The following is a 22,930-nucleotide window of genomic DNA, read 5'->3' as shown; positions in this document are numbered from 1 at the left end:
CTGTATTACAGTGGTGTTTGCAGACTTAAGAGTAAAACTGACATCTGATCTAGATAAAATAAATCAGCTCTGTTGCCTAGTGGTATTCTTTCTGGGCCAATTGACAACATTAGTGGGAAGATGCATCTTCATTTTGTAGTTGACATTCTTGTTGCTTATGCATTGCTCCCTGTGTGAGTAAAGGGATTCTTTCTTCTGTTGCTAGGGTTTGCCATTCTGACTTTCACTTTTCCTAGTATGGATGAGCAAAACAAAAGAAAAGAAGTTTTAGAAAAATAGAAGTTTGTTTTGCTGTTCCTTCCTTACCTCCTGTTTTTGAAAAAAAAATATATATATATATGAAAAAAATACACTTCCATTTTGGCAAACTGCAACAACACTACATAGAAGGTGTTTTTATTAACACAGAAATAAGATATTCGCCCCAGGAAAGGTCCTACTAGCCAAAAATAGTAAGGATTTAAAATTGCTGTCATTTGGGGAAATTAACCATAAAATTTGGTCAAATCATGTCTCTGTTATAGATATAGGGTAGGATAACAGGTAATATGTATTTTATGGTTTCCAAAAGCACGGAAAGAAATGGAGACGTCACCTAAGGGTGAACACAAACACCCAAGAAATTATAATAACACAAAAGGACTGAGAAAACAGCATTTAACATTAATATTTTAATCTCTTTGCTGAGGATGATTTGTAACAAGCAATGAGCAATGACCTAACTGCTGGTAAAATGGACAAAGTTACAAAAGAACCAACCACAGATCATCTTTTTCACCTCAGAAAGCTGAAGTTTTATGGTTTACAGATGATCTAATTAACCAAAATATTAGTTGGTCAGAGAGCTGAGTGTATTTGCTTTAGGATTTCACAACAGAAAGAAATAAATGTTATCTAAAAATCAGTTACTGGAGAAATTTTTCTGGGTTGCCTAGACATTTGACCTAACTTTGAAACCAATTTATGTCTTAACCCCCCACCCAAATAAATAAATAAATAAATGAAGACTAAAACATAATTCTTTCATTTTCTAGCATTTTAAAACCACATGATAAATTAAATGTTTAATACAGCACTGGGTCTATTTCATTCCCCTTTTATCTTCCTTTGGTACTGTGGCATAACCTTGTTTTTCTGTAGTGCCTCAGAACTGACATTTTAAATGGGTGAAATTAGTGACATGTCTAGCCTTTACATGATCCAGTGCCAAATGACTCAGCTCTGACCTATTTCTATTGTAACACCATTACAGAACAATTGCGTTTTGCTATGATGGTAAGCCCCCAGCTGTGTTTCAAGCATGTTTTAAAAGTACAAGAAACAAATGTGAGTCAACACTGTTATCGTCTATCATCTTATAAATGCATATTTTGGTACGGGTCCCTTGGCAAAAGTGACAGCTCTTCAGGCAAAGTTTTAAGAGACTTTGTCTGAAGTTCCATAGCCTGGGCTTGTGAGAAAACAGCTCGAAAAGCATGAGGCTTCTGACTTACAGACTCATGGCTTAGCTACTAGATAATGTTTCTTTTTATCATTGTTTAATACTCTTATCTTTGCTCGTCTTCTTCATCTTCTCAGCATGCACACGCATATATATTTTTTTTCCTGAGCATTTTAAACTTATTTTTCTTTTCTTCCTCTTCAGTAATTTTTCTGCTGTAGCATATCATGTCAGCCTGTGATCATGACCCCATGTTTATGTTTTAAATTGACCCACTGAAGCAAAGTGTCTATAAAACATAACTGCTAGCACAAACAAAGAAACTCTTCAAATGAGGAACAGTATTTCGAGGAACTCTTCTTAGGAAGAATAATATTTTATGGTGCTGGAAATTGAAAATTTTCAAACAGAAAATATTCTAATAAAAAAAAATAATCGGTTTTGAAAAATGTTGACTGTGTAGTAAAGTCATTATCACATGGATTGCACATCACTAACACCAGACAATATCAACAGGCCAGGAAAACTTGTCTCCTCGGAAGAAGAGCTAGCAATTAAAATATGCAAAATTGAAGTCATTATCTGGGTGGTATTCTCTGCAGACCACTTATCATTTCAGGAGATGATCTTCCTTCCTGCTCTGGCAAATTCACCAGCCCAGGAGAAACCAAGACTGAACTTCTGCAGAATTCTTTCCTCCCCCACCCCTCTCGCTTCATAATACAATTCTCAAGGACATGCTGGCGTGAAGAAATTCATGACTTGGTTGAATCCTAGCACAGAGATTGTGCTCTCACCAGTTCTTAAATTTGTCAGGCTGGAGAATATGGTTGTGTAGTACCTTTGCTGCAACTACCTTAATTGCTTTCATGGCAAAGTAACTTCAGGAAAGTGTTTAATTATTTTTCAGATGGCTTTCAGTGATATATACCAGCTGCAAACAGGGAGCAGAGCCAGCCCATGTGGCTGTCCCGCTGAACGGAAAACAGCCAGTGCTCCAGGCCAATTTGCACCAACCCCGAAGTGTGAAAGTTCAGGGCACGCTTGCACGCCTTCTGAGTGATGAGGACGTTCAGGCGAGCTGTCAGGTGAGTGCGAAGTTTCAGTGAAACATTTTGGTTCCTGGGAGGCTGCGAAGCGCCCGGCATCTCCTCCAGGAGCTCCAAGCAGCTGCAGTGGTGAGAGTTACGTTACTGCCATCTCGCGGCCCCCGCGAAATATGCACCTTTCGATTTTACTGCCCAAGCCAGGTTCCTTCCCATTCGAGTTCTGCATGTCACTCAGATTACATATTTAATCGTTTGCTCCAGTGCTGCTAGCCATCAAGGAGAATCACATCCAGATTTTACAAATTACTGTTTCAAGTTTCTATGACGAGAGGCCCAAACCTTAATACCTAAAATTGGGGAAACGCATTATGCTCTCAGGGCACTCCAGAAAGATCAATACTTTGCCATATGTAAGAAGCAAATCCAAAGAAACTTGAAGCTGGAAAAACTGAGGGAAACTACTTTTGTTTGGGAGTGTTGAGTAATAGTCCTGATTCATTCCTTATCCTCCAGCTGGTTATGTCCCTCCCGCTCACAGTTTTGTTCGAGTGCTGAAAAACCCTAATCATCAAAAAGGTCAATCTGTTGCTCTTCAGAGATGGATGTTTGTTACTTTCCAGCTAGACAAAACAGAGGTCTTGCTCTAAGAAGAATTACTGAATAATCTGAGCAACTGTAGCTCCAAACGTGGCCAGTGTGTTGATCTTTCTCTCTCTCCTTCACTGCTCTGTCCTAATGCTTCTCGTAGTTTCTGCATGTTATGTTTTGGAAAAGCTCAAATAACATCCCACTTTATTTTTAGAGAAGAATCAATATTAATATGGAGCTATCACCACATCATTTCTACAGAAGGACAGACATTTAAGCAGACAGACATTTTTCCCTTTTACTGTACTGCCCATCAACTTCTTTCTCGTTCTCTAGCAGGTTGCAGCAGAACACAGAACAGCCCCTCTTGCCAAGCATATGGCATGTAAAGCTCTTACCTCATTATAAATACCTCAGCTTTACTCATCTTCATGTTTTAAGTTAACAGGTCTAGGTTTAATGTGTCTGCTACCGAGAACTACTATTCCCCACTCAGCTCTGAACAGTCAGAAGCCACAGAGTGCACCTGAAGCCCATGCTGAACAGTGCCCTGATGTTTTCCCCTGCACGTGTCTGTAATAAGATACCCACAATTTTCCCTGTTTTCCCCTGGTTTTAGTGTAAAAATACTGTGGTACCTGTGCCCCTGCAACAACACACAGCTGAAATGCAAACCACCTTTGGGAATCCTTTTAAATATAACATGACATTAAGAAAATGAAGTTTGCTTGTTTGTTGTTGTTGTTTTAAATATTTCAATGAGGTACAAGGTGTGGTGTAGCCAACTTTCTCAGAAGATCTAAAGGGATCCCCAGTCTTTTTAAAATAAACTTTCCCTTAATTGGGAGAAATGATTCAGTGTGCTGTGGGGGCAAAAAACTAGAGCATAGCCTCTTTCTCTTAGTGCCAGCTGGCTGGCTGTAATTTGCAAAGCAGTGCAGAGAATGCTCTAATATAATTTCTCTAAAAACTGAATGCAACTGCTTTATGTTTATGGCTGCAAGTAATTGTAGACTGTTGCAAACCTGTATCAGCAATAGTCACCTGCATGAGCAGGGGCATACTCTTGCCTGGCCTGTTTCTTCCCTGTGAAACATAAGATTAAAATACACATTTTCTATCTTGTTATCTAGATTGTTATTAAGCAGTCCATGAGCTTGATACAGCGTTTCCTGCTCTTCATCTCTCCTGCTCTTTACCCACAAAACATTTGATTTGCAGTAGGTTTGAAAATTACTGTAATTTATACAGTGTGGAGACATTCTGTGCATCCTTCTAGACAAAGTATAGTGGCTGATGGCCTCTGACCACTGGCAGTGAGGTTCAGTGACCTAGACAGTCATGTATGTTTATTTTAATAGGATAAAGCACCATTGAAATGCCCAGGGGTTAACTCTGTATTGAAAAAGATGGACTCATGATAACTCAGAATGAACTGAGGTTAGTGGGAAAATTATTGAACTTTTTAGAAGTCAACAGTGGAGTTCTCACTGTCTTCAGCAGGGATATAATTTCATTCTGTTTGTACTGGTTGCATTAGATTTGTAGGGCTTTTTGCTTCTTTGGAGCAGCACAGAATGAAAAGTGGCTCCATAGTTCGTGGACAAATTAATTTTTATTTATTTATTTATTTATTAAATATAAAAGTCAGTCCAGCATGCAGTTGCTTTAAAGCAGGATTTTGCTTTGTGGTCCCTCCTTAAAATCCTCAGGCTGTCCTTATATAACGTATAGGATCATGATGGGCAGATATTGTTTGCAGATGGTAGGAAGATGACAATACAAAATAGTTTCACAGGCCACATAATGGAACTTAACCCTATTGTATGTGGCTTCTCAGCATTCAGACCGCTTTCTTTAAAGAACGGGAACAGGCTTTTTTCCAATTATTTTCAGTTTAGCTTCTGCACAGTACATCCACTAATTTTGAAAACATACATTTATTTAATCTACAACAGAAAATCTCTTCTTTGCTAAATCTAATTTTAGTAAGACCTTTAAAACACAAAGCTGCACAGCACATCCCTTAAGTTTCAGGGGGACTACTGTTGACACTACAGAGAGAAAAAAAAAATTAATCTGACAAGACCTGTAATTACGACAGGCTCTTTGAGTTTCAAAACACAAATGGAAGGTGTAAGAACAACTCTCACATGTTCAAGTTCTTTGGCCCTTAGTTAGGCCCAAGAAATGCTACAGATTGTTGGTCAATTGTTGGTGGTACCAGAGGGACACAAGGACTCATTATGCGTTAAAATCTTTGGTGCAGATAACCTGTGACTCACAGGTCAATTTCCAGGGAAGATTTAAAAGACCTTGCTGTAAACCACAGCTCTCATTTGTGTGATTATGACTAGAAGGAGCTCTATCTCCTGACTCATACCTCACACTTTCCATCATATTTCCTATCCCATCCATGATTTTTTCTTCTATTTGTTCATATATATGAATATATATATCTGAAGAAACATATGACCCCCTTCCCCCCATATATATATGTCATACGTTTCTTCATTTTAGCAACATGTGTTTTCCCTCTGAGTATTCTCCTTCTCCCGGTTCAATACATCTTGCTTTCATTTTCCTCTTTACTTTTCTTTCATTTCACTTCTCTATTTTTGTCTGTAGCATTATTCATTTCATGATGGTGTTACTTTTTCTCCAGTGTCTGCCCAAATACTTCTTCATTCTTCAGTGCCTCTTTGCTCTCCTGAAGGGCACCCAAAAGCCTGAAATTCATTAAAAAGGAGCACACTACTACTTGATGGCAGTGGAGAATTTCACCTACAACAGAGACTGGGGAGTCTTGGCAGTGCCTGTTTACAGTGTTGTGGAGCAAGAGAGACTTAGGTTAGGCCAAACATGTTACGCATTAAGTTGGTCAACCTACAGTAAGGTTGACCTCACCAGCATGAGCTGTGATGAAAATGGGAGAGACAGAGAGGGTTTGTCTTGCCACCTGGTTAAAGGCTAAAGAAGACTTAGTTTATGGAGGCTTGTTTCTTCCCACTGGTTTCACCACAAAAAAAACTCTTTCCCACGTTTTTTACCCAAAGCTTATACAAAAAAAAAAAAAAAAACAACAAAAAACTACAGAATGTTGCAGTAGCCTTTAAAATACATCAAATAACTGGATGTTTAAATAAGATTTAAATTAGTTGCAAAAATGTGCACTCCATGTACTTACAAACACTCTTCCACAACCTCAACTTAATTTCCACAAAATGTTTTAATCTAGCAATTTACCATCTTTAGGACTTTTTTCTCCTTAAATCCACCTGGACCTTTTCATGGAAGAAACAGACAGAATTTGCCTTGAACAGTAGGCAATCATATAATGCTTTTTTTTTTTTTTTAGAGGAAAACTTCTGTGACTGCAACATTAAACAGTTCCCATTTTATATGCCTGCTAACATGATCTATCCAGATAAAAACCTCCAAAATCACATCATCTTTTGCACAATGAATGAATGAATGAATAAAAACAAGACAGGTAAATTTAGGTCAAGGTGAGTTTATTGTCCATACAGCATACCTAATCCTGCCAAAACACTTTTCTTAAAACCATCTTTAAACTAGTCAAAACAACGGGTTATTAATAAAAATGACAACACTGAACAGAGAAGACCTTTTAAAAGGTAATCAAGACTACACTGTATCAGAGTCTTATCCATCAAAAACAATCTCACATACTTTCTAAATACTTTTGTTTACATTGATCATGTCTACTACCACACTTTCTAGCATCCCCTGACCATATAAACATCCACACCTCTTAAAGAGCACATTGTGAGAGAATAGCTGACTTGATATGGCATCACACTCGTTAAAGCAAAAAAAAAAAAAAAAAAAAAAAAAGTTTGAGAACAGGAACTGTGCAACTGAGAGTGATTTCTGAGGTACATGAGAACATGGTAATAAACATAGTGGAAAAAATCCAGTGGCCAGGTGGTTTGCTGAGTACAGGGATGTCCAATTACTCAAGCATAAATCACTGACATCAAAATGGGACTCAGTATTTTTCTCTTCCACAAGCATGTTGTACAAATAAACCAATTACAAGGTGCTCCTACACTACAGTAATGGGTTGGAGGGGAAGATCAAGGTACCATCAATAGAAAGCTGACATAAATGGTTTTAGCAGTTGTGCCAGTCATTTAGCACTTTTAAAGTATAATCAGAATATATATATATATATATAATATATATATATTTCTGATCCATAGGAAGTTTTTATATCTGCAATTCAGGGGAGAAATCTTACACCTCATTTGCAATAACAGTGTATTAACATCTGTTAAAAGGGGTACTATGCAGTATTTTTGTTTGGGTGCTGCTGTGAAAATGTTCATGTTCAAGTATGTCACATAATTTTTAAGAACATCACTGCAGAGGACAACACTCCCAGCACTCGTGGTGAGCTTGTGGGTCTCCCTGCCACATGAGGGGCTGCCACTTGGTGCCGCCACTTCCAACCCAACTCCCGTGCCCACTTCTTGCGCCATGGTGAGGTGAGTGGACGTTAACACTTACACTGATTTCCAGTGAAACCTATGAAACTGTGAGTGGACACGGACCCACATAAGAGGTTACACAGCAAAGAGAAGCCTTGGTGGGGAGCCCCACAGGGGACAAGGACACCGCAGGGCATGGGGTGGGCTATCACCCCCCTGCAACCACATAAACCCCAATGGGGCAAAACGCTAAACTTCAGTCCACTGACTTGCCTGTGTTTTCATCAGGCCAAGAAGCCAATGTTCTGATGGCTGTCTTAAAGATGCCACAAAACTTTCCATAATTTTCAAGGGTAGGGGCAGGAACCATAGCTATACTACTCCTGCCTATACTCAGCCACGCTGACTGGCAGAACAAAGGGGAGCAAAGCACCTGAGTGCGATGCATGCAGTGCTCACACTTTCTACATGCAGCTCTGCTAACACCAAGCATGTGTATGTAGCATTTCTCTCAGGATTCACAGACTCCTCTGGTGCACTTCCCCAAGAAACAACATTGATTAGCGCAAAAACTCGTGCATGCAAACACTGTCTAGGAATTACCTGATCTGTCAGGGAACATTACCTCATATGTGCGCTGCACATAGTTCTGAAATCTTGCTTATCATGGTGCTTCCACAAAACTATCACCTAAGAGTGATGTAGTTGCTGAATTTCACATGTTCTCAGTGTGAAAAGCCACCACTGTCAGAACAAAGCCATCCACCTACCATTTTCCAGCAACACTGCTGCTTGTCCCTTTTGAAACCTGCTCTAGCGAACTGCAGGGTACCACTCTTGCCCCCAAAGCTGTTGCAGCCCCTGAAGCCACCAGTGGGAAGAGCACTTCGGCCCTCGCGCTTTGCTAAGAGCAGTTACCATCAGTTACTGTCACCTAACAAGGGGGAGACTTCTGCTCCACACAGCGTGCTGCAGTGCACCCAAGAGCTGCAGGGCAGTACAGCCAAGAGCTCTGAGGGGACAGGCAGAGGGCTGGCACCTGGCCACTGGGGCGCAGTGGTGCAGCTGGGCCTGGTCCTCCACAAGGCAATGGCCATTTTGAACAGCAGGATTCTGAGAGCATCCACCCCGGTGGCTGCCCTGCTGCCTACCTAACAACCTGCAGGGGCTGGGCAGCACCGTGCTGGACCCTGTCTTGTGCAGACACCACCAGGGGCTGGGCCACCATGCTGCAATGACAGCTTGGAGGGGCGCTGGGAGGGAGGTGCACAGCCACTACAGGCATGTCATCCATGTGTCCAGGATTAGGGCCTGGAGGCACAGGGCATGCTCCTGGACAGGCGCTTGGACCAATGCATTTTTTCCACTATGAAAAGGACACCTAAGACCAAAAGGGAGCCAATGCCCCTGCTTGCTGCAATTTCTCCCCGACGCAGCCGGCGCGACCATGCTCCGCTGGCCAAAGTGCAGGCCCCAAGAGCTGCCGCTTGCACCGACCGCTCCGCTGAGGCTCCCGGCGGGGAGAAAATAACTGTCACGTTGTGAGGTATTGTGAAAATGGGAACCATTTTTGTCTTGTCCAGTAAACCTGAGGTAAGTATACCATCTTTGCAGAATGTGATCAGGAAGGAAAAAAAAAAGAAGGAAAGAAAGAAAATAAAAGGAAAATAAAATAAAATAAAAAAAAAATCATGAACACGCTATTAGGAAAAAAAAAAAAAAACTGTACAGGGCATTTCCAGTAAATCAAAGAACTCATCATATCTCCACTTAACCATCTACTTCAGGATTTGAAATTTAAGCAGTAAAATAATATATTATAAAAATGTTTATAAAATAGCAGCACACTCAGTGAAACAATACAGCTAAGTACTGTTAATGTGAATAAGAATGAAACAAATCATAGCTTCTTAGCAGCGCAAAAAAAAAAAAAAAAAAAAAAAAAAACAACAACAAAAAACCAACAAAACCTTAGAATCTTACTCCATTTTCTACCCTCATCTAGCCAAATACAGCTGAGTCCATTCATATAATATTCTTCGAAGTAGCATGTTCGTTCTGGATTTTTGTCTGAAAATGCAAACATTTAACATTTCAACCAACAGCTTCATTCTGTATATTTGCAAACTGTTAATACAATTGTGCAAAAAAAAAAAAAAAAAATTTGCTCCAACTCCTTTGCCATCTAAATGCCTCTTCTTTATAGATGGAGCAGAAAAATAAATTCAAGTACACTGAATACACCTTTGTAATAAAACTCCAAGTCACACACCTTGATGTTTACCACTTGTGTCTTGTGCACCAGCAATTTTCTTTCATTGTCCATGGATAAGCATGCAGGTGGTATTAAGATCCTTCTGTGACACTGAACAATACAAATCGTCAGGCTTTTATCCGGAATGTCATGACAGGAATGTCATCTGAAGCAGGTGTTGGTATTTCCAGCAACACCGCAACTAACAAAGTACACCAGATACTGGAAAATATTGACTATAAAAAGCTATAATGCTTTGCTTTTGTGACTTTTTCTTTTTTTTTTTTTTTCTTTTTTTTTTCTTCCTTTTTTTTTTTCCTTGGCAAAATCGTCATAAACCATTTCATTTAATCCCTTAGGAACAATTTTCAAAGTGCTTTTCGAATGAAATGGTTTATAATAACGCTCACTGTGGATCAATAAAGTTATTGAAATGCTGAAAAGGTGTGATGGGGCGGTGGGGGAAGCTGTGTAGACAGAAGAGGGATCATACCAAACCTCATCTTCTTTAACACAGTGAGGATATGTTAAAAAGGAAGATGGACAGAGCATCATTTAATTGTCTTTACACCAAGCTAAGGAGCTGCCAAAAGTTAACATTGATGTGAAGCATTAGCACTGTAAAGGAATATAATGCTTTTGACAGATGATCCACTGCATCTTGCAATCCAAAGGTCGGAGGTGGTCTGATTAGCCGACTGGTCGAAATTAATCGGTTCATTTCCCCCATCTAACGTGAGCACTCGATAACTTTGGCTTGGCCCACAGTTGGGTAAAGAGGATTGCCATTATGCCAAAGATGCTGCTGTGTTTAGAATGAACCATTTCTGAAGGAAAAGTAGAAAAAGTCAGACGGGAGAGGGGAATTTAAAACAAAACAAAACAAAAAAACACCTGCTCTTCCGGCTGGCAAAATAAAGCATCTTCTTTCTTAGGTAGCAGCTACCACAGACAGCAAGAGTAAACAAAACTAACATACAGAGATCCAACAAACACTTCTGACTAATAACAGAGGTGACAGATCAGCAAATCTCTTCTGCATTCAAAATGGTTCAATTGCTTCAGGGACCTTTTCCCACTTTGCCCTAGCCCCTTCTTCTATTGCTTTGCAATCTAGTCAAGCCATAAAATCGCACACACAATTCCTTTCTTAAATCTAAAAAAGGGGTGTATGCACTAGGTCATAATACACAGACAAGTATACTCTACGTTCTTCCCACAAATGCAGGCTTACATTTATCTAGCTACTTGTATGCTTTTATAAGCATTTAATATCACTTATACATAATCAAATAGCAATTACCAAATATATTGTGGGATTCCCTTCTGTAGAACGTCATGGGCGCCAAATGTTGTGGTTTTTTTTTCATTATTCAGTTTTTGTATTATTTTTTTTTACCTAAAAGAACTTTAAATACGTTCTATACGGGAGCAGATTAAAAAAAAAAAAAAAAAGATTTCACTCTAAAAATAATAACAAAAATAAAAGGGCTGGGGGAGCAAGCATGACTTTCTGTGCTGATGTCCTCACAGGTTGATATCTCTCACATCTGTGGGAGTGCTGGCCTGGTCCAGTTCATCCACCGTCTTAGAAGGATTGCTTTGCTGTTGCTGCTGCCGGACTTGCCTAAGGTTGCTTACTAGCACCGACTCAATCTGTTCTTGACAAGCTTTAAGGCAGTCCTAAAGGATAAAAAGCAAATTGATCTGTTAGTTACTTTTTTTCTTATTGAGCTAGTAAAAGTTTGAAAATCAGCAAATGGGTCTTGCTAAGGAACATCCGCTGTGACAGAAAATAACCCTGAATTCTCAAAAATGATCAGTGTTTACAAACTCTTGGGTTAAATAATAATTCCACATTTATTATAATTTCAAAATTTAAATATTTTACCTGTCCTTGCTCATTTGTGCTGTCTTGAGCAAGAACTCAAAGCACTCCTCAGCACTCTTGTGAAAAACAAAGGGCAGGGTAAATGAATTTGTGCATTCTTCTATGCAAGGTTAAATGACTTGGCTGGGTCTTCACTGAAAAAGAAAAGTGTTTTTCTTCTGAAATAACCACATGCACTATACAAATGTAATGCAGACAGAGGCACATCACTTCTACCATCAAGCAAGTTTAACACATTAAAGTCAAGCAGGAGTTTTGAGGTCCCCCCAAAAGTGCAGTTCCTTGTCACAGTGTCTGTATCAGTCATGTATCCGAAGCCAAAAGCAAAAGAAAGGTCCGTGTATCTGTGAAAATTTAAGCATGAAGAAAAGGTCCAGAATAACAGAAACATCACAGAGTTAAATTGTACTGCTTCCAAATATATCCCAACATGGCGCAGCACAGGTCATCAACTCATGCCATTTTGCTATTTTCCTTTAAAGAGTCTTTGTTGAAGAAGCAAGAAAGAACCATCTCTGTGCTAAGTCTCTGAAAAAGGCAATTGAACATTAATCCCAGAGCAAATCACACTGCATAGTAACTGGGCACTCTGAAGGGAAATAAGGCTTTGTTCATGGTGAGGGAACTAACAATCCAGCCCCAAACATATATCCACAAATTCGCCAGCATTATTATCCTCTGAACACATTCCAGAGAAAAAAGGTGATTTCAGAATCACAGGAGGACGAGGTATAGTGTACCCTCCCATACCTTTACTCTTGGAATTGGGCTATTTTAACATCCTTAGGAATAGTCATTGGTAATCATTCACAGAAGACATTGAAGCAAAGACAGATACAATAAAAAGATGCAAGTTAGAAGTGCATAACCAAGCCTCAGGTATGACTACATTCCAAATTACAGCACACAACACTTGGGGAAAAAAGGATATAGTACAACAACACAGATCTGGGAGACTTGTACATTATCAGTCCTGCAACATTCACGGAGATATGAATAAAGAAATGGGAAGAATTCACCACACTAATACCAGACACAATGACAAAGAACAAGACTGTTGAAGTATTACAGGATGTTCCACATTGATAGTATGTTGGAAGGCCAAATATTGGGGTTGCTGGGGGTGAAAAAAAGAGAGAGAAATTTTAGAAAAGATTGACAACCTCCTAGTTTTAGCAGAAACTAAAAAATAAAACTAAAGCCATAACTGTATGAACACAATGCCACTTATGTGTAGCATGCTGGGATTGAATATCAACACCACACTGCATATGTGGGCAGGTGGTGCTACTATAAAGGCGTTTTTTTTCAAAAAGCAGTCTTGAAGAGTCCTTCTAAAATACTCAAAAAGGTACCAATACTATGAACTCACTGAAGCCTTATGTGAATGTGATAGAGCTCTGACACGTTAAGAACTGGGTCTCTCCCAAAGACTTCATGCAGTAGAGAAATGCAGTTTTGGCTAGTATGGATTTTCTAAGTATTCTGACCAGAGACGTTGCTATTTTTAGCAAGGGATGCTGAAAAACAGATAGGCATTGACCTCCACAGGTCACACAGGCACTTGTGTCAGCCCAGGAACTGAATACAGAGCATGAGTGCACCTCTGGAGAGCAGGGCTCTGACAAGCAACAGCACTCACTTTCTCCACACAGTATCAGGTTATTCAAGGAGCGTTTGAAATATTCATGTACATAGGTTCAATTTGTCATCCTGGTCAGACTGGGAAAACATGTCAAATGCAGAGTATCTGTTCCTCTGATATTCACATTCATAGTGCACGCAATTAGCTCTGGTGTAAATGGGTGTCATAAACACCCATTTTCTTGCCTACTGGTCAGCAATTGCTAGCTGTAAAGTCATGTCCTCTCTTTGTCATGAAGCCATTCTGTAATGGAGTATCACAACCTTTGTCTGAAGATGCATCTGCCAAAGACAGGCTGTGAAAGATGGCTTTTGCAAACTGAACAGGAAAAAGGGGTTGGATGGGACGCTGGCTGTATTAACGACAGAATTATTCAATGATGCGGACCACATGAGCTAAAACCAACACTGCCCAACTAGAAAGAGATGTCATTGAAATGTAAGTATCTGAATTACCTGTGTGCAGTCAGACCCCAAAATTTGTTCCCTCAGCAAGAATTATCACAGTGAGTAACACCATGGTGAAACAGCATGATACTAAAAAATTCTGCTACCACAGTGTATGCGTGGGGGCAGACTGTGTCTTCCCCACCCTTGTCTTTGGGTTTGAAAGCAGGGAACTATAAGGCTGCTCAAGAAAAACTTTACTAGTAGTCAAATTCACTGGTTTGCAGCTGTACTGTATCTATGCCCCCCCCCCCCCCCAAAAAAAAAAAAAAAAGGCAAAAACAAACAAACAAACAAAAAAAACTCCACAATAACTGGACTCACTCTAATAGGTCCACGTCCTTCTTGTGCTGGGGGCCCCAGAGCTGAACGCAGTTCTCCAGGTGGGGTATCATAAGAGCAGTGCAGAGGGGAGAATCACCTCCCTCAGCCTGCCAGCTACACTTCTGATGCAGCCCAGGATACGATTGGCTTTCTGGGCTGCCAGCTTACCTTTCCAGCTCATGCTGAGCTTCCTGTCAACCATCACCTCAGGTCCTTCTCCTCAGAGCTGCTCTCAATCCATTCTGTATCCAGCCTGTATTTGTGCTTGGGATCTCCCCGAATCAGCTGTAGGATCTTGTACTTGGCTTTGTTGAACCTCATGAGGTTTGCACAGGCCCACCTCTCAAGCCTGTTAGGTCCCTCTGGATAGCATCCCTTCCCTCCAGTGTGTTGACTGCGCCACACAGCTTGGTGTCATCGGCAACCTTACTGAGGGTGCACTCAATACCACGTCACCAAACAAGCTGTTAAGCAGTGCTGGTCCCAGTTCTAACCCCTGTGGAATGCCACTCATCACTGATCTCCATTTGGACACTGAGACGTTGACCGCAACTCTCTGAGTGTGAGTACCCATCCAATTCCTTACCCACCACATGGTCCATCCATCAAACCCATCTCTCCAATTTAGAGACAAGGATGCCTGTGGGACAGTGTCAAATGCTTTGCACAAGTCCAGGTAGCTGATCTCAGCTGGTCTTCCACCGGTGCTGTAACCACATTGTAGGAGGCCACCAGATTTGTCAGGCACAATCTGCCCTTAGTGAAACCATGGTGGCTGTCACCAATTACCTCCTTATTTTCTATATGCCTTAGCATAGTTTCCAAGAGGTCCTGCTCCATGATCTTGCCAGGCACAGAGGTGAGACTGACTGGCCTGTAATTCATCAGGTCTTCCTTTTTTATCCTTTTTAAAAATGGGGTTTATGGTTCCCCTTTTCCAGTCAGTGGGAACTTCACTGGACTGCCATGACTTCTCAAATATGATGGACTGTGGCTCAGCAATTTCATCTGCCAGTTAATGAAAGTGCAGTTTCCCTCTGTAAGCAGATGGGAGCCCCCTTCTCACAGCACCTGCTTAATTTTAGCTCTGGACAGCACAAGAAGGAAGCTGGGAGCAAAGTCTCAAAAGTCTTGCTACTCTAATACAGATGTTGGCAAGTATGATGAACTTCATTTGGAGACCTTAAGATTGAGAAGGTCTATGCTTTGGAAGAAGGCAGAAGTTATGCCTCTCTCCTGTTCTGGAGAGAGCAGAGTTTGCTCAGGGTCATGCCCTGATTTTTGTTACTCCTGCAGTTCATCCCAACGCTCTGGGCAAGAATGATGCAGCTGGAAGAGTTATCACAGGTATCACATGGGCACAACCACTGCCTACCACAGCCAATGCATAATTAGTGTCATTGCCACCCAGTAGATAACTGTGGGACTGAGAATCATGGAGCACCTGAAATGCCAAGTAAATTCAGAGAGATGCAGGGGTTTTCAGAGTACTATGGAAATGAGAACTCAAGAGAAACAGCAGCACCCAGGCTAGAAAGCTATATTAAAAAATGCTAGTCTCTGTGTGCCTTCACCACACTGGCAGTCTCCTGATCACTGCTTCCCACTTTCTGCAGACAGGACATCAGCTTGTTCCAGTGCCAGCCCTGGGTGGACTGGATTTGGGCTTGCCGTATGGGTTCCCGCTGTACACTGTCTCTGTCCCACACCAGCGCCTGCTGCCTTTCCCAGCACTCCACGTTACAAAACTCCTCATGTGGCAACCGTTTCAGCAGGAGGTTAATCAAAAAAACACGCAGTTACCAAACACATGTTTCATGAATCTGCTTAATTACAGACTGAGTAGGACTGAGGAGGGTACGCCTAAAATCCGACCTCCCAAAGCTGTCTGGCAGGCAGGACACTAGGCAGCCTGTCTCTGCTCGCACTCACATCTGTGCTTGGCTCCCACCAGAAGGCAGGGAACTGCAGTCTGCTGGACTCCCACTCCTGGAGAGAAGGGAAGCTTTAATATCTAGCTTGCTTGGAGCTGAGCAGGAAGCCTCAGAAGTGAGAGGACAAGACAAATGTGTTTGAAGATGCAATAAAATGTGAGCACAGTGGATTTTTCTGGTGATGAATAAGATTCATAACAAACAAGCAAGATTTTAGCATGCCTCACCTCATAGGGTTCTTCCTTTCCTGTCACTTTAACAGAAGGTAAGGAGAAAGGCTTCCCTCTGTTTCCACTTTCCTGCTGCTGGCAAATCTATCTAGTTGTTTTAAGGTAAGAATGTGTACTTTTATTTAATCAGGTAAATGTTGTTTATAGCTGGGTATTGCTCTTTTATTATTGGGGACTTAGTGATTTCCTAGTACTGGAACTGATTGTTTAATGATGGGAGTTGGACAAATTCCTTGTCCTTTCTTCCGAAATACCTGACTGCCAAAAGCTATCAGAAACTCCGATAAAGAAAATCCCCCACTATTAGCTTGGGTGGGATTCAGCTCCATTGCAATCATTCACTTCTTTGTGAGATGGCAATAGCAGCAAGTCATTTCAAGGGTACAAAGCTGATGCAGTTACACTAGCAGGCAGTTATGTGTGTGTGACTGAAACTGCCGCTTGCTTGTAGAAACTGCTTCTTGCTTGTAGGAACAGGTGCTGAGATTTCCTGAACAGATTCTGAGAAAATGCAAGAGACCTAATCAATGTTTTCAGAGCGGCTCTGCTCTGTTCAGCGAAGCACCCCTACCTACACTGCTTTTTTTTCTGCAACGTACTTGCCAAAGGCACCTTGCACATGATCAGACATGGTTTTGTGCAGCTCCACTTGATAGTGATTCTCACTCTGTGACCCTGGTTTGGGAGCTACCCTTCTCAGAAAGCAGAGGTTCAGCCACAGAGATAGCACAACCCGATCCCAGCTGGTACAGACGAGTCCCCTTGGTGGGGGAGTCCTGGAGTGTTACAGCCCATGGGCTGCCACTTCCAGCTGCAGCAAGTCTCCCTGGAGGAGATCCAGAACCTGTTCCCATTTAAGTTGATGGCCAAATTGAGCAGGATCAGAGCCGTAAATGGAAAAAAGAGCAGAGCCACCAATTTGTAGACTATTGTAACAGATTATAGTCATAATGCTCTTTTTGTATAAGAATCTCTTAAAGCACAGTGGTGCAAAATTTCAAAATAACACAGCCTTTTGAAAATAAGCCAGATTTTTTACAAGCAGCTACTGACTAGAGAGCTTAATGAGGCAATTTCCTTACAGCCAGGCTTGGGGAAGGAAGGGTGGTGACACATGGAACATAAGGCCTGAGCATTTGGAGCCTGCTTTGCCTGTTTATATATACATATATATATATATATATGCTCCTTACACATGATAATTTACACTGTAATTGTAAAAACTTGTAATGGTCAACATAGTGCTTCATTTAATTCATGAAGAAGCTAAAATCTCTTAGTAATTTTATACAAAAAAATGGCCATTTCTGATGTCTTCATTTTGTACATAAAACCAATAAAGCAGTCCAGACTGAAATTGCCACAGTTTACATGAATTTTACCTTACACAGGGATCCACAAGCCACTGATGTATTTATTGTCACATGTTAGCTCGGGTCTACACTCATGTTTTGAATATAAAATAATGTACCACAGGAGTCCTTAAAACAAAGAAAACTATGGAAAGATGACCAGCATGTTGCATTTAGTGTGAAATAGCTTCCAAATATATCTATATCTATATAGATATAAAGGTTGCTATTTGCATGCTAGAACTCTGTTTTTATTAATCTGAGTTAAACATTCTTTTTAGTCTCACCTATAAAGCATCCATCCATAAGCCGAAATTGGCTGGCCAGCATTAACTTAAAATGGTGTCACCTTATTTTGCAGGTTGTCAAGATCTACAATCAAAATCTAGTAAGAAGAAAAACCTCAATACCAGATTCATGAGTGAATCTCAGTCATGCAGCAAAATGAGCTGGAACATACCAGTAGATTTAGTCCAGATTCTTCAGTACTGATGACTGAGATACAACCAAATCATCCACCTGAGACTGTGGCTGTGCAACCATTAGTCCTGGATCTGCGTACTATTTCATCTGCCAATCGCAATGATTCTGTGAACATCATGCACAGGCTCCTAAGACCACTTCTGCCAAGGTATTCAGACCACATGATGTCTTTTCAACGTGCTATCTGCAGGACAATAGATGAAACCTGACACAACACGGTCAGAGCGGCGTGGACACATTTGAGCTACATGCTTTTGATCAGATGAGTTACTAACTAAACCTGTCAATGTTTTTTGTTTTTTTTTTTTAATAAACTGGAGTTAGCAGACAAAGTTTACACATGGCCAATGATGTGAGCAAACTGCTTGAATTCTTACACAGCAAATCCTAAAACCACATTTTGCACTTGAACCACAGCCTCAATGTGCAACTAGCTGTAACCACCATGAAGTATACCTGATGGATGGTAATGTTACAGGTGAGAGGAAAAGATGGGTTTATTATGAGTATCTTATCACCCAATTACTGGAGCGTGTTATAGAAAGTGGCTTATTTTATAGATGGGGCTACTGCTTCTGCTTGCCTCAGTGGAACTTTCTGGCAATTCAAAGATAAGTGATACAATACAAAAAAAGGAAAAAAAAAAAAAACTATCCTGGAAAACAACTGGGCCTTCCCAGTGTTATTAACCCCTTGAAGTTTCATGTGAATTTGCTGCACGTGTACACATTTTACTAGAGGACTTTCATTTTGCAAACTCTAGACAGTACTGATAAGAGAAAATTCAAACTTTAAAAATCTATCAAAGAAAAAAAGTATGAAATTCACTATTTTCAGCAGATCTTCCTTGAAAGACAGCATAATGACAGAAGTAATGGCCCTAGATTTTGCGACACAGGGATTGGGCCAATCCTTCAGAATACTGTAGGACTGTTTTTGTTTTTTAAGTGTGTCACATGGATCAACTTCCTCATTCTTCTTTATGGTCTAGTAGTTTTAATGATGAAAATAGTTCAGGTACTTTCCACTCCATAGTTTTATTTTTACTTCAGCATGTGCAGAACTAAAAAAGCAATTAACTTTTGTACTTGCTTTTTGTATTTGTTGTTATTGTTTTTGTAGAGTGGGGTGGAGAATTTTTGAACTCTAGCTGATTTTACAAGCACACCTGAGAAGCATTTGAAAGAACATAAATGCTTTCCTGTGTGTGATGAAGAGTAACTTCATGGCTCTGATAGAAACGCTAGTAGTGAAAATGATTGGAAGGAAGGGTCATCAGCACTATGGCAGGATCTAGTTATTCAAACGAATAACTGAAAATTTCCATTTCCATGCATGACAGTCTTGAAAGAAAGCATAAGCAGTAGGAAAGATCATGCAGAATATTATACACAATTCATTTTCTTGAACTTTTCAACACATCATTAATTTATGTGACCTAAATTGCCCCCCAGCTTCCAGTTTTAAACTAATGTTTATAATGTTATTATGAAAATGATTGCAATTAGCAAGCTGTCATTGAGGAATCCCACTCAAGTTGACCCAGCAAACAGGCTCCCTCTCACTTTACACTCATAATCAGTGGGATTCTCAGTCCTGACTGCTCCAATCTCCAGAATCATGACATCATGACCCAAGCAACCTGTTCACATGGGGTACCCATTCCATCTAACTTCACTGAGTTAAAGAGGCGCAAGGCATCTTTTCCATCTTGCAAGACCATGACCAGACTGATATATATTTTTTTTTAATAAGGGGGGGGGAAGAGAACAGGGGACTTTGAAGGGCTTTGTACTTGTTCTAGTACCTTAACTTGGATTTCTGCCATAGACATTATATAGACATTTTCAAACTGTCCATGGCACCATGTCCAAACTGAAGTTGATAGATTGTACTTTTTGGATGATAGTGGTCTCTGCACCAGATCCCTCAGTGTAGCAGTCTACCACCTTCTCCACAAAGGAAAACACCACTCTTTCAAATGCCAATAGTGGACCATTAGCATAATAAGGTAATTTATTTTATTCATACATCTTTTCTACCTTTTCTCCATGTTGAATCAATCCAGAGCTTCTGTGACTGTAAGGCAACTGTGGTTGTCTATCACTGCACTTACTCCAATGATAACGACCACTCTAAAACATATTTAAACCACTAGACTCATTTTGCAGCCAGGCAGGGCTGAGAAATGATAATGCATCCCTGGATTCATTCTGGTCATGTAACACCCAGTTTTGCCAAGACTTGAGCTCCCTGTGTCAGCAGACACCAGAGTTTCTCTCAGACTTGCTCTTCATTGACTGCGGCAGGCAGGAAGGCATGCCTTGCAAAAGTAAGCTCTGGTGATGAACTTATCTCCTGTCTTTTCCACAGTGCTTTAAGACACAATATATTGTATATTGTGATTCTCAGATTTCCCTTTTGCACTGCAGTTTTAGCCTTACCCTGGCAAGACTCCTAATGTTGGTTTAATTGTTTTATCAATGAAATTTTGGGAAACACTTGGGTGTGCATAAACTCGTTTGAACCTTGCACTGTTTTGCTTATCCAAGATGGCATTCATATGGAAATACCAATGTACAGAGAAGATGTGTTACAACATCATTTTAAGAAGAACCCAGACTGCAAAATTATTATTCTAACAACATTCCATTTTAATTCTGCTAAATTTAAATATTACCTAACTCTTGACAAGATCTTAGCTTTACCAAGAAGTCCAAGAGTAAGGCCAGCACCAACAGAAGCCCAATTCAGTTAAATAGCTTTGATAGACGAGTGGGAAATGACTGAGGAGAAGCGATACCCTATCTCAGATTCCTACCAGGGAAGTATGGACATCTAGCTGTCAAAAGCACAGCTTGGCAGCTCCAGTGAAAACACAGTTCCAATTGACAGTGACCAACACGCCAGCCATTGCTACTACAGTCCAAGTTGTGCCGAGCTTAGGTCAATGGCAAGGGAGATTCATTAAATCCTTTGCAATGACAAGGCTGAGGGCAATCACACTAAATCATGGCGCACGTCATTTCTCAAGGACTTCAGAAAACCGAACAGCAGCCCTACTCTCTTAAAACCAACAGCAGAAGAGTAACAGTAGGGCTGTTGTTATATATAAATATATATGTAACATATGCACACAAATAATCCAAAATACTGAGCTGTAGCTGCACCGGGTACTTCTTTATCCTCTTGCATCTCCTGACAAGATTTAGAAGCCTGGATACAAACCCTGAATGCTTTGCTGTGTGCTGAAATTGCCAAAGCTGAGAACACTGCAAAATTCTTCTGGCCCTTTTTTTTTTTTTTTTTTTTTTTTGTGTTAAAGCTTTCTACATATAGATTAACAACTTAACAACTTCACAAATAACTGTTAACACCCCTGATGACTGCTTTAAAGATCTCTTCCTCTTTCTTAAAACTAATTGCAAAAAGGAAACCAGAAAGGACTGTTTTAGGTGCAAGACTTGGTATGATAAATGGCAAGGATGCTGGAGATGTTTTAAGTGACAACACTGTTTGCTTGTCATGAAATCATTGCTTGGATAACTTAAGAAAGCAGCAGTTAGACATGCATTGAAAAGTTGGGATTTACATTAATTCCAGCATGAAACATGTCATCCGTATTCCTAGATACAAAAGAGGGCTGGATTCCTCTGCTGGTTCACATTTAGGCCTCAATTCAAACTTCTCCAAAGCACATGCTTCATTGTTGACATAAACAGGGATTCCTTCCCAAACTAGAGCCTTCGTTTGCAGAACACTGTCCTTTAGCTCTCTGACATTCTCCCAAACAAGAGCCTGAAAAGCAGCTGCAGGAATATTATGCCCATTTACTACATTTATTGTATCTCAGTGATCTCACATCTAATGGATGCAGTTTAAAAACAGACATATTTTCCCTCCTAAATGTGCCTATTTTTGCTACTGTAACAAATAGCATCAATTACAGATAAGCTTCTATGTCTCTGTTTTTCCATCTACAAAGTACAGAGAATAGTAATTTGCTGTTCCAAAGAGCATTTCATGCAGACTAATGAGGACATCTCACTTGAAAAAAAAATTCATATCCATGCCAGAATTTCTTCACTCACTATTGTTACATTATTGTAATAATGTAATATATAGCATAGCTAGCATTAAGCATCTGAAAGATGGCACACTTTTCTCTGCAATTTTTCAGTCTTTTCAGCACTTTCAACAGTATACTTTCTAGATTCAGTTCCACTGTTTGCTTAAACAGCCAGTTTGCTGGTTTCCTGTTGCTCCTGTGGTATTTCTCATAGCAACAGAAGAGAACAATGTTTTCAGAACTGGAAAAAGTGAGAGTAAAGCCAAAACACTGGCAGGGTGATCCAGGGGCAGATGCCATGCTTGAATTTATACTCCTTGCTTAATGTGACTTGCGATTTCTAGTTGATAATCTCTCTCCAACATGCAGAAGAATACTCTGCAACTGTCAGATGAGAGCTGTGAATTTAGTTTTTACACTGCTGCACTAAATGTTGTGATCACTTATTAAAAAAAATGGAATTTCTGGAGAAAGCTGTAATAACCTGCCTGCCTTACAGAAAGCCGCATCAGAGCAGAGGATATACAGAAAGGAATCTGCCGGCTGCTATCAGCTTCCCCTGTCAACTTGAGCAGGTCACACATCTGCAGCAGCGTAGGTTGGGGCAAGGCTCCAACCAGATGATCGCAGTCTATCACCAACCCTTGAGCTCTGACAGCTATGTTTGTGATGTGGAGCTCATTATTCGGGGGCCTCACTTCCTCTGCGCGCTGGCTGGCTCTCACAGCACTGCACCCTCCTCTGCATTTATGAATGGATTTGACGGAACT

The 22,930-nt window shown here is 40.5% G+C and overlaps 1 protein-coding gene and 1 long non-coding RNA gene across 2 annotated transcripts in view; both read right to left on the bottom strand.

Annotated features, from left to right (window-relative positions):
• Window positions 1–10,092: 10,092 nt before the first annotated feature.
• On the bottom strand, window positions 10,093–11,210 carry LOC116494213. The gene is made up of 2 exons (XR_004253834.1): window positions 11,090–11,210; window positions 10,093–10,613 (listed from the first exon to the last, which is right to left on the bottom strand). It is a non-coding gene; the product is annotated as an uncharacterized LOC116494213 (long non-coding RNA).
• Window positions 11,211–11,252: 42 nt separating this feature from the next.
• Window positions 11,253–22,930, bottom strand: part of CCND2 (cyclin D2) — a 35,571-nt gene continuing 23,893 nt past the window's right edge. Inside the window, 1 exon segment of the mRNA XM_032196135.1 lies at window positions 11,253–11,469. Coding sequence (XP_032052026.1) covers window positions 11,314–11,469 — 156 coding nt within the window. The 3' untranslated portion in view covers window positions 11,253–11,313.

This window comes from Aythya fuligula, chromosome 1 (genome assembly GCF_009819795.1).
Source record: "Aythya fuligula isolate bAytFul2 chromosome 1, bAytFul2.pri, whole genome shotgun sequence".
Taxonomy (NCBI): domain Eukaryota; kingdom Metazoa; phylum Chordata; class Aves; order Anseriformes; family Anatidae; genus Aythya; species Aythya fuligula.
Note: the sequence above shows the minus strand (reverse complement) of the source record. Positions and strands in the feature narration are given on the sequence as shown.